A 10,309-nucleotide genomic window follows, 5' to 3' on the forward strand; every position below is an offset into this window, starting at 1 on the left:
ATTAAAATAAACATATTTGTTTTTTATACTTTGCCCCTAGACTTGGTTTCGATTGGGCTGAAATGTACCATTGCAAGGTAAATCGTCCAAAAAATGTTTGCACTTAATAGGTTAACTAGTTTACTCAACATGACAAATGGTTTTCATATTTCTACTAATTCATTCACAGGTCATTTGTTTTTCAGCAACAACAAAAAAAAAAACATTTAAAAACGATTAAAGCCTAACAACGTCTAGACTGAATTCTTTACAAAAAATTCGAAAATCACTAAATCAAATTGCTTTCAAAAATACTTTCAAATTAAATTGAAAGAAATAATTTGTCCCGAAAAATGACAATTTTTTTTAAATCAAACGATTTCTTCCTCATTAAAAATTAAATAGACAATATATTTGGGAGACGTTTTTATTTATTCATTTTTTACAACGTTCGATGTTATTGTCATTTGGAGTATGGTTTTGCGACATAAATGAGAAAAGCTAATTTGACATCTATCAGACTAGTGTGTTTTTGTTTCTTCGTTTTTTTTTTTAAATCAATTTGTGAGTCAATTTTTTAAATACTAAACAGAAAGACCAATTAAAAAGAGACAACAAAAAATTACATCATCATTTAATACTTGTCCATATAATTTAAATACATTCCAACATGTGAGGCCGACAACAATGCTCATTTATCTATGTGGAATTGGAATATAATATATAAAAAAGGTATTGGTGATTTGTATTTGGTATGTTTCGACCGAGGTATTAAGCGACACCCATTACAATCTCTGAATGGTTTGGTGGTCTTGAAGCTTCTTTAGTTGACTTAAATTGTCCCACCAGTTGGTTAACAGCTTGTTGGTTAATATCAATCGGAACCACGGCGTAAGCGGTGCATTTGAGGTTATTCGTTGAATTTCACTGTGAACGAAAACAAACGTCAATTAATTTTCAATCAACAATTTCTTTATCTCACTAAGATAAATGAATGAAAAAGAAAAAAAGAAACAATCATATCTTCAATGAAAATATCATTAGCGATTCATTCAACATTTCATTTCATTTAAAAATGCCTTTACCTCTCCAAATCGTTCCTCGGAACGTAGAAGACTTCACTGACTTCGTTTGGGTTTGGTATCAAGTCGACATTTTTTTGCAAGAAAAGAATGTAATCGATTTCATGTTCACCCCACGTACCATCACCGCTATCTTCATAGTGGATTCTCGTTAAATAATGGAAGTTCTCCGGTCGCGCCTACACGATAAAAATAATCAAAACCGAAAGTTGAATGAAATATGTTCAGTTGTTAGTTTTTTTTTCCTCAAAAATCGTACCTGGTTCAAAGGAATGCCAAGCTCATAGTTTAAGCGTCGTTGTGCCGCCTTTCGAATTCCCATTGCATTAATTTCATCTCTTTCGCACTCAATATCGTACAGTGGATGACTACAGCATGCATTTGTGTAGCAATCAGGGAAGGTAATCTGAGTACGTGTAACGAAAGTTAAAATGTGTCATCCAATGTTTACATTACACTCAATGGCCATTGAAATAGATAAAAACTAGAGAGAGAAAGAATTGGTGTTACAATTTACCTTGTGTGATGATCGTTTTTGGATCAGCATGTCACCATTTGTATTGAATAAAAAGACGCTGAATGCGCGATGCAATTTAATGTGCCCATTTTCATCAACACGATGGCAATCACGTTTGCTGGACTGTCCAATTGCCCGATCGAATTCATCGACTAGAATACAATTTTCGGCAAGTGCAGTTTCTTGCAGATTTTTCGCTTGTAATTGATTCGCAGCTGCAATTGTTGATGCCCAACGTGGACACGATGACTTGGCCATTAAGTAATGCAGTGAATTTCGAATAAAACTACTCCCCAACATTGTGTGTTGACTACAACCACATAAAATCAAGCGAACAAAAAAAAAATCAGCCTTCGTCGCACAACAATTTGTTGTTTACTAAAATTATCGTCCGATAATTTCGTTGAGCGCAATGCAATGCAGCTTTAAAAAAAAATCACTGTCAACACCACACAAATGATAACAGATCAGAAGAATCCGACCCGTTGTCCACTCTCAGGCGATAAGATTTATAACTTTCAGTTTGTGTACACGTTTATACGTACACGTTTTGTGTGTTCGTTTTCGTTATGATTTTCGTTTTCAATGCCTCACAATCGAAATCAAAACAATATAGCACACACCGATTTCACGAAATTCCAATTCACATATTCATCAGAGTGTGCAACCGTACATGCGTATGTGTATTGGTGCCATTGATATCATCTTCAGTCTTATATTATCTTCTACTGAACGAAACAAATGACTGGAAGATTCGCAAAAACGTCGGTCCCCCCCGAACCGATCTAGCCAACCATTGATAACCATCTGACCGACCGTTTTGTGTTCATGCAAAAAAAATTGCTATGATTTGAATTTGAATGAGTTACCATTTGCACTCACAAAGCATGCTACAAAACAAAACATAAAATCAGTGCGGTATTTGACCGTGAATTGAGTTCTACTTGCAGTCTGAACATAAAAAAATTGAGATTCAAACGTTTTATCGTCAATGAAATGTCATATTTTTCCATTCGCATTGGGCAATACTTGCATTACAACACCACGATTTAACTCGTCGTCGTACACTCCGTTGTAATTGGTATCAAACACTACGCATCCATTGAGTGAACGAACGAGCGAGCAAACGAACGGACGAACAAGTGTGAGTGTGAGTGTGTGTATGCGTATTTCTATTTCTAATTGTAAGTTGGGTGTCAAAAAGTCAAAATTGGTCGATAGTTTGTCGATACGCTAATATATCTTGGTTGGTGCACAAAATTGGAAAAAGCAAAAAAGAAGAATACTCGAAGCAACTCTCTCGTTCAGTTCGAATAAAACAGAATCTCACAGTACATCAAAATGGTAAGTCAAATAAGATCAAGTTTTGTGAATTGGGATTTTTTTTATCAACATCCGTTCGTTTTGCTATCTATTCATGTTTTAGATTCGCTTCATTTTGATACAAAATCGTGCGGGTAAAACTCGATTGGCCAAATGGTACATGAATTTTGACGACGATGAAAAGCAAAAATTGATTGAAGAGGTGCACGCTGTGGTCACTGTTCGCGATGCAAAACACACGAATTTTGTTGAGGTAAGTGGAGAAAAAAAATGTTTTGGTTGATTTTAGTCATTGGTCATAATTCCGAAGAAAATAACAAGCACTACATACACACACACACACATACGTTGACTCAGATGCTTTCTTTATTTTGACAATTCATCAATTTACCTTAATTCAATTGCAATTACATTCAATTCCCTTTTCATTTGCTTTCACACAACAACGTTTTGATTAAATGTCTTATTGTTGTTCTTTTTTCTCCTCTATTTGCAGTTCCGTAACTTCAAAATCGTGTATCGACGTTACGCTGGACTATACTTTTGTATATGTGTCGATGTGAATGACAATAATCTGTGTTATCTAGAAGCGATACACAATTTCGTCGAAGTTCTCAACGAATATTTCCACAATGTTTGCGAATTGGATCTCGTATTCAACTTTTACAAAGTGTACACCGTGGTGGACGAGATGTTTTTAGCCGGTGAAATACGCGAAACATCACAAACAAAAGTATTAAAACAGCTGCTCACGCTCAACTCACTGGAGTAAAAACAAAAACAAAAAAAAAAAGAAAATACATACCAATTCCAGTCTGTTTTTTTTTGTCGTTTCGATAAAGAGAAATATTTACGTAAATCAGCACATATATATAATATTAATTTCAACAGAAGAAAAACCCAATATTGTTCAATATTCGCAAAAAAGTGTAATAACTTCCCCATTATTCAGCGAATGATGAAATGCTCTTTATTTCCTTTGTTTGTTTATTGCTTTAAGCCTGAAAATAATGAAAGTTTAAAAAAAAATGGGAATATGATATGAGATTCGAATTTCATGGATGCAATGCTTTGTTATCAACAATATGCCGCGAAATGTGGGCGGTTCACTGTAATTCGGAACAATGAATTTCGATTAAAATAAATAAAAGAAATCTATGTATAAATAAAATAAACGATTTATTTGTCAAATGGAATATTTAAACACTCTCAAAATCGGAATAGTTACGTTTTTCTTTTTGTTTTTGTTTTGTATAAATTGCTACAATCATTTTGTTTTCCATGATATCGTTAGCAAAAGTAATGCACATCAAAATATTCATAAAAAAAAGGAAAAATGGCTTTGTTTCGATAACAAATCTTCTGTTATTATAGAATACAATATTAAATGAAAAATTAACAAATAAATTGATTTTCCTGATCATAAGCTAGAACAATTATTTTTGTCACACTTCTCTAAGGTATTTACTATCCGATTCAATGTTAGCGTATTCGAGTCTTTTGGTGCATCATTTGTTGTGAGAATCTCTAATGTTTTTTGCCACTGTGTTTCGATCACATTGTGCAAACGCTCGGCTATGTCACTCCTGTGGTGGTCAAAAGCGAATATTTATTAAATTATTTTACCAAGTTTTAAAGAATTCTTGCATTTAAATTCAATTATTTATATCCAATACAAGTGCTGTTTTTTGATCGGGATAAATTTTGCAATTTTGTTTCAAAATTTGCCCGAAATTTATCCTCGGATAAATTTTTCAAAAAGAGAGCCAATTTATTCATGAAATTTGTTGCAAATTTTATCTCGAGCAAAAAACAGCACTTGTATTGGATATATTTGAATTTAAATGCCAAAATCTTGTTCATAATTTTTGAATGATAAAATATTTCTTCTAGTTTTTAATGTGGAAAGAGTGTTTTTGATTTTTATAAGCGATAAAAATAACATTTAAAACTATATTTTGTAACTTTTGCGACATTTTTTTTCGTAGCAAATTCTTACCTTTTCGCTCGATAAACGCTTAGCTCTTGTTCCAACTGTGCAATGATTTTGGTAGCATTACCAAGTCGAATTTTACACAATTCCATCTCTTCGCGGTGCTTCTCCTCCAATAATAAAAACTCCTGCTCGTTCCTATAGTTAAACGGATGAAATGTTAGACATAAATCAGAGAATGGTTTATGGTCAACTTTGGATCATATTTATAAAATAAATGTATTTTTTAAACCACATTGCATTGACCATAGCGAATGTCGTTCGCAACGAGGACGGTGAGTTCGCGGTTTATTTTGTTGTGTATGTTATGTTTCGTTCAAGTGCTAAATGCTGCATATGCATGTATCTTGGCTAGGTGTACGCAAAAGTGGCAATTGAATCCGTTGCATGCAATTGAGACCCTTCATATTGTTGAATTGTGATTTTTTCTAGCCGTGATTACAACAATAACATTTTTCTCTTTTGCTTGCGATGGTTTCAAATGCCTGTTTCTACACACTTCGCTATGGTTTTCTTTTCGTTTCATTCTCATTGGTTCATATATCCATATTGAATATTTTTGTTCTTTAATTAATACTTTTGAGTCAGTAGTTCGATTTGTTTGAGCGCCCTTTCCGCTATGATTCGTTCATTTTGTTTTGTTTCCCGTCGAATTGATCGCTCCATCGAATCGAATTGCTTTTGGTATTCTTCCACTTTTGCTCGTACCAAGTCATCCAATTGTGTTTGGTAAAACACTTTCAAGGCAGCTCGCTGCGACTCCATTTCTTCTAGAAATTTGGCCTATTTGAAAATAATAAGTTTGTAATAAGTCAGATCGGTTTAAAATTTAATTTTTCCACTCTAACGTACTTCTTTGGTTTGAAGATTTGTATTGCTTTCCTTTAGCTCCGTTATTTCTTGTTCCAATCGCTCCAATCTGTAGAAAAATAATAACATTATTCAATTGCAAATTGGACTTATTTTCAATTTGTCCATTAGCGTCTTAAAAATCTGTTCATCGTCTAAAATCGATAATCTTGTTCAGAAAATCAATATTCTCCCATTGAAAAAAGTACCCGTGTGGAAATTTTTTTGACTGACTAGCCGATTAATTTGGGACATTTTGACTGACTAAAAGTGATTGTCTCGAACAAAATAAGCAACTGCAGTTAACTCACACGCATATAATCTTGTATTGAATACATATAAAATACGAAGTGTGAAATTGTAGAGCGCCGTCCATAAATGACGACAAAATTCAGTACTAATTGGTATGATTTGGCAATATTTCACAATATGTCGAAATCACTTACGGCTATTTACAGCTGATTTTGCCGTTATTTATGGATGGCGCTCTACAATTGTTCAAAGTCTGACAATAAGCGGATGAGTTAACTTTAATCACAAATCACTTTTAGTCAAAATGTATCAAATTAGTCGACTGACTGAAAGAATAACTTAACGTGATTTTCTCCATACAAAACGCATGATTTCAATCAACTTAGCCAGTTTTAGTTGTGTATCACTACATACAGCTATATACAACTGAGTGACTGTTAGTCATTTTATTTGCACACGGGTATGGTATTATTTACTTCATGGCTTGGTTGTCAATAAGCTGTTGCGATCGTGATTGTTCTGCTTCATGTTCGGCCGTTTTAGTGATATAATCATTTTTCAGCTTGGATATTTCATCAATGAGGATTGTTTCGCTTTGCTTTGAATTCGATAGTCTAATCTCCATTTCATTCATTTGCTCTCGATGAATATCTCTCACTTCATTTGTTGACCTGGAAAAGAAATTGAATCGTTTAGGAAATGCATTACATAAACGAATCCGAGCTCCATTCATAGAAATTCATTGGACAGTTTCCGAAAATTCGCCTAGATTTTGGCTGAATTCAATTGAGTACTCATTGAGCAAACCATTCAATTAGTTCAATGAATCCAATTTCATTGAATGTATTTTTAAAATGATATTTACTTGAGAATTGAGCTGAGTTTCCGATCAAGTTCGTCATTTTGCTGCTTCAAATAATCGACTTTGGTTTTTAGCTGTCCGTTTTCCGAGATAAATTGATCCTTCTCTCGATGATACCGCAATTCCATCTCGGATATTTGCTTCTCCAGTTCATTTATATTCGCGATCAAACTGTATAACATTCATACAAATGCGATTCATTTCAATTAGTCCACCATATTATTCATATTTACCCAGAAAATAAAAACAGCAAAAGAAATAAAAGAATAAAGTGACACGTTTAAGTTATTCACCTCGAATTTGTATCATGAAGTTTGGCGATTGTATCATTTTTGGCTTGATCAATTTTTATGACGTCGGTGAATTTGTTTTGATATTGATTCAATTGTGATTGCAAACTGGAAATGTTGCGTTCACACTGTCGCCGTCTCAGTCTTTCTTCTTCAAGCTCCGTGGAATGGTTGGTTGTACTTCTAAAGTCAAGATTATTATTCCAAACATTGGTCAAACTGACTAAATCATCATGTTGCCTCGGTTCGTCGATGGTTGTTTTCCAATCCGACATTTTTTTGCTGCTAAAATGTTCGATTCTTTCGAAATCTCTATTTAAACTCGATCTTCGAAGCGGTGAACTGGCTTTCAGATTGGGCCCACTTTTTGTTGGAATGGGATCACATTCAGTCGGCCTAATACAATTTAATCGTTCGCATTCAATCGATCTATTGCAATGTGATAGATTCATCGTAGGACTTGGTTCATTGTATGGTCGATACTTGAGTTGTGGTGGCGTCACAAACAAATCCTTACTGTGCGACAATAGATAATTCGGCGATTGATTCGTTGATTTATCCAAGCGCCTTGGCGACAAGCTTGTTTTAACAGTTGGTTGCTCTAAATTTGATCGAAACATGTCGTAGGTGGGCGATTCATTTGTTTCCGTTAGAAAGAAATTTGGTGGAATAAGCAACAAGATATCTGTATCGTCCGAATCACTCATCACAAATCAAAATTATACTTTAATTTAACATTTTTTTCTTTCAAATAGAAAATTAAAAAAAAGAAATAGAAGAAAAACGCAAAATGCAAACAAACAAACAAAAAAAAATGCGATTGGATACGAAATTTCAAAACAAATACACAAACAAATTGACAAATGAAGCTTTATTTTGGGTGTTCACTGACATCTGCTTAGCAACGCTATCTGAAGTGGAACTGAACGCATTCACATATTCAGCATACATTCAGCGCTCGTTAGTGTTCGCCTCCGTTTTGACAGTTTCAAGCCATTTCCAATGGTTCGTGTGTTGTGCGAGTATAAACACATTATTTATTATCGACCGAACTGAATTCACATTATTTTTTATTAAAATTTCGACAAAAACTCACCGCGATTCATTAATTGCGGTCATAAAATTGAGTTTATTTTATTTGCTTTTATTTGTTTGTTTTTCGTGAATTGAAATTCATATACTTCACCGCCACTGACAATGTCGGCTGATGTTAGAGATATTTTGGAGTTAGAACGACCTGCTACACCAGAATTAACGAAAGAAGCACTATGGAGCAAACAAAAGAGATCGATCAACGAAATGTAAGTTGGGAACATTTTGAAATTGATCCGAAATATGGAAAAAAAATTTGCTAATTTCTATATAAAATTTACAGAACTCGCACCAAATCAGTCAAGCGGCCGGAAGGAATGCATCGCGAAGTGTACGCTTTGCTGTATAATGATAACAAAGATGCACCGCCTCTCATGCAAACCGACACCGGTTTAGGCTATAAGCAGGTCAAAGCAAGATTGGGTATGAAAAATGTTCGGAAATGGGAATGGCAACCGTTTAATAATCCAGCACGCACAGATGGTGCAATATTTCATCATTGGCGCCGCATTGCTGACGATCAAAAAGAATACCCATTCGCTAAGTTCAACAAGAAACTCAACATTGTCTCATACACAAATAACGAGTACAACACACATCTGCGAACCAATCAATCGAAGTGGTCAAAAGCTCAGACCGACCATTTGTTCGATCTGGCACGTCGATTCGATTTGCGGTTCGTTGTGATGGCCGATCGGTGGGATCGGGCCAATTTTGGCACCAAAACCGTTGAAGACCTCAAAGAACGGTACTATGAAGTTATTGGCGTTTTGACTAAGGTAATGTTTGATTTATTGAAGAAATTATGGATATGAATAGATGAATGAAATTATAGAATAGACTATCGTAAAAACAGATTATCCAAAAAAAACGAAGGAACGAATAATTTCAGAATTTATTTCGGTGAAGTGCGGATGATGTTTGACCTAACTGAAAAAAAATTATTTTTTATTTTCCGAAATGTCAGGTTAAAGCAACTGCTGACAAGAAAGCATTCAATTTTGATGCCGAACATGAACGAAAACGTAAAGAGCAGATGAAAAAATTGTTGGATCGAACACAGAAAGATATCGAAGAAGAGCAAATGCTGTTGAACGAATTGAAGAAAATTGAAGCGCGCAAAAAGGAACGCGATCGTAAAACACAAGATTTACAGAAATTGATTTCACAAGCTGATCAGGTTCGGCAGTCTATTATTTCATCCATCAATGTGCATTGGTTTTGATTTTAAATGCAATTTCCTCTCTTTTTCAATACAATTAGCAAGGTGAAGCGCCACAGACGCCAACTAGCTCTCGCAAACAAGACAAAAAAATTAACAAAAAGAAGATGCCTAATCAAGTTCGGCCGTCTCGTGTTGATTTCGTTGTGAATGTAAGTATTTTTGCATTGAAATCGTATTTTTTCTGAATATTGGTTAGAATAATATCTTTCTTCCCCTGCCTCACCACACCAATATTTACCTAACATTCACATTTTTTTCTATTAAAATACCAGGCTGTTGAAAGTGCCGGAATTAAATTCAACGACTTAAGAGGAACTGGCGTATCACCACGTTCGATGAAAATGAAATTACCAGCGAGTGTTGGTCAAAAGAAAGCGAAAGCGTTAGAGCAAACATTGGCCGAGTTCAAAGTGGATCCAGCACCGCCGCCAACTGAAGAAATTTGTGTTGCATTCAATGAGCTGCGATCAGACTTGGTGCTGTTGAGCGAATTGCGTTCAGCTCTAACCACTTGCACATGTGAATTGGAAAGCCTGAAACTTCAATATGAAACAGCTTGTCCGGGTAAAACATTAAACATACCAGCGGTTTTGGCCGTGCCGCCAACTAACGATGACACAACACTGTCAACTGGAATGGATACAAGAAGCTCATCTGGCTTCACTAGAGCGAGTCGCCATTAATAATATTTGGACCGATCCATAAATTTCCATGTATTTTAACTCATTAAGTGTATCAATAAAAGCCATTTCGGCAATGGCAGAGAAAGAAAGGTGCGTTTATATTGGAATTGGTTACATATTTGAGCAATTAGATTGGAAAATTCACTAGAAAGTGATACAGTT

At 34.8% G+C, this 10,309-nt stretch overlaps 4 protein-coding genes across 4 annotated transcripts; 2 read left to right on the forward strand and 2 right to left on the reverse strand.

The window, feature by feature from the left end:
• Window positions 1-392: 392 nt before the first annotated feature.
• LOC129576213 (isopentenyl-diphosphate Delta-isomerase 1) lies at window positions 393-2,490 on the reverse strand. Its single transcript, XM_055460915.1, has 4 exons — window positions 1,579-2,490; window positions 1,321-1,467; window positions 1,065-1,240; window positions 393-906 (listed from the first exon to the last, which is right to left on the reverse strand). Exons 1-4 carry the CDS (start codon window positions 1,876-1,878, stop codon window positions 765-767), a joined length of 765 nt encoding a protein of 254 aa, XP_055316890.1. The 5' UTR covers window positions 1,879-2,490; the 3' UTR covers window positions 393-764.
• Window positions 2,491-2,781: 291 nt separating this feature from the next.
• LOC129576216 (AP-2 complex subunit sigma) lies at window positions 2,782-4,331 on the forward strand. Its single transcript, XM_055460918.1, has 3 exons — window positions 2,782-2,922; window positions 3,005-3,154; window positions 3,398-4,331. Exons 1-3 carry the CDS (start codon window positions 2,920-2,922, stop codon window positions 3,671-3,673), a joined length of 429 nt encoding a protein of 142 aa, XP_055316893.1. The 5' UTR covers window positions 2,782-2,919; the 3' UTR covers window positions 3,674-4,331.
• Window positions 4,062-8,040, reverse strand: LOC129576210 (coiled-coil domain-containing protein 39). The gene is made up of 7 exons (XM_055460912.1): window positions 7,151-8,040; window positions 6,861-7,028; window positions 6,472-6,666; window positions 5,747-5,813; window positions 5,472-5,677; window positions 4,901-5,032; window positions 4,062-4,487 (listed from the first exon to the last, which is right to left on the reverse strand). The coding sequence occupies exons 1-7, from the start codon at window positions 7,852-7,854 to the stop codon at window positions 4,322-4,324; spliced, it is 1,638 nt and encodes a 545-aa protein (XP_055316887.1). The 5' UTR covers window positions 7,855-8,040; the 3' UTR covers window positions 4,062-4,321.
• Window positions 8,041-8,128: 88 nt separating this feature from the next.
• LOC129576211 (DNA methyltransferase 1-associated protein 1) lies at window positions 8,129-10,236 on the forward strand. The gene is made up of 5 exons (XM_055460913.1): window positions 8,129-8,448; window positions 8,523-9,018; window positions 9,207-9,419; window positions 9,503-9,613; window positions 9,737-10,236. Exons 1-5 carry the CDS (start codon window positions 8,345-8,347, stop codon window positions 10,145-10,147), a joined length of 1,335 nt encoding a protein of 444 aa, XP_055316888.1. The 5' UTR covers window positions 8,129-8,344; the 3' UTR covers window positions 10,148-10,236.
• Window positions 10,237-10,309: the final 73 nt, after the last annotated feature.

This window comes from Sitodiplosis mosellana, unplaced genomic scaffold (genome assembly GCF_009176505.1).
Source record: "Sitodiplosis mosellana isolate CC-2019 unplaced genomic scaffold, AAFC_SMos_1.0 Smas_scaffold_6181, whole genome shotgun sequence".
Taxonomy (NCBI): Eukaryota; Metazoa; Arthropoda; class Insecta; order Diptera; family Cecidomyiidae; genus Sitodiplosis; species Sitodiplosis mosellana.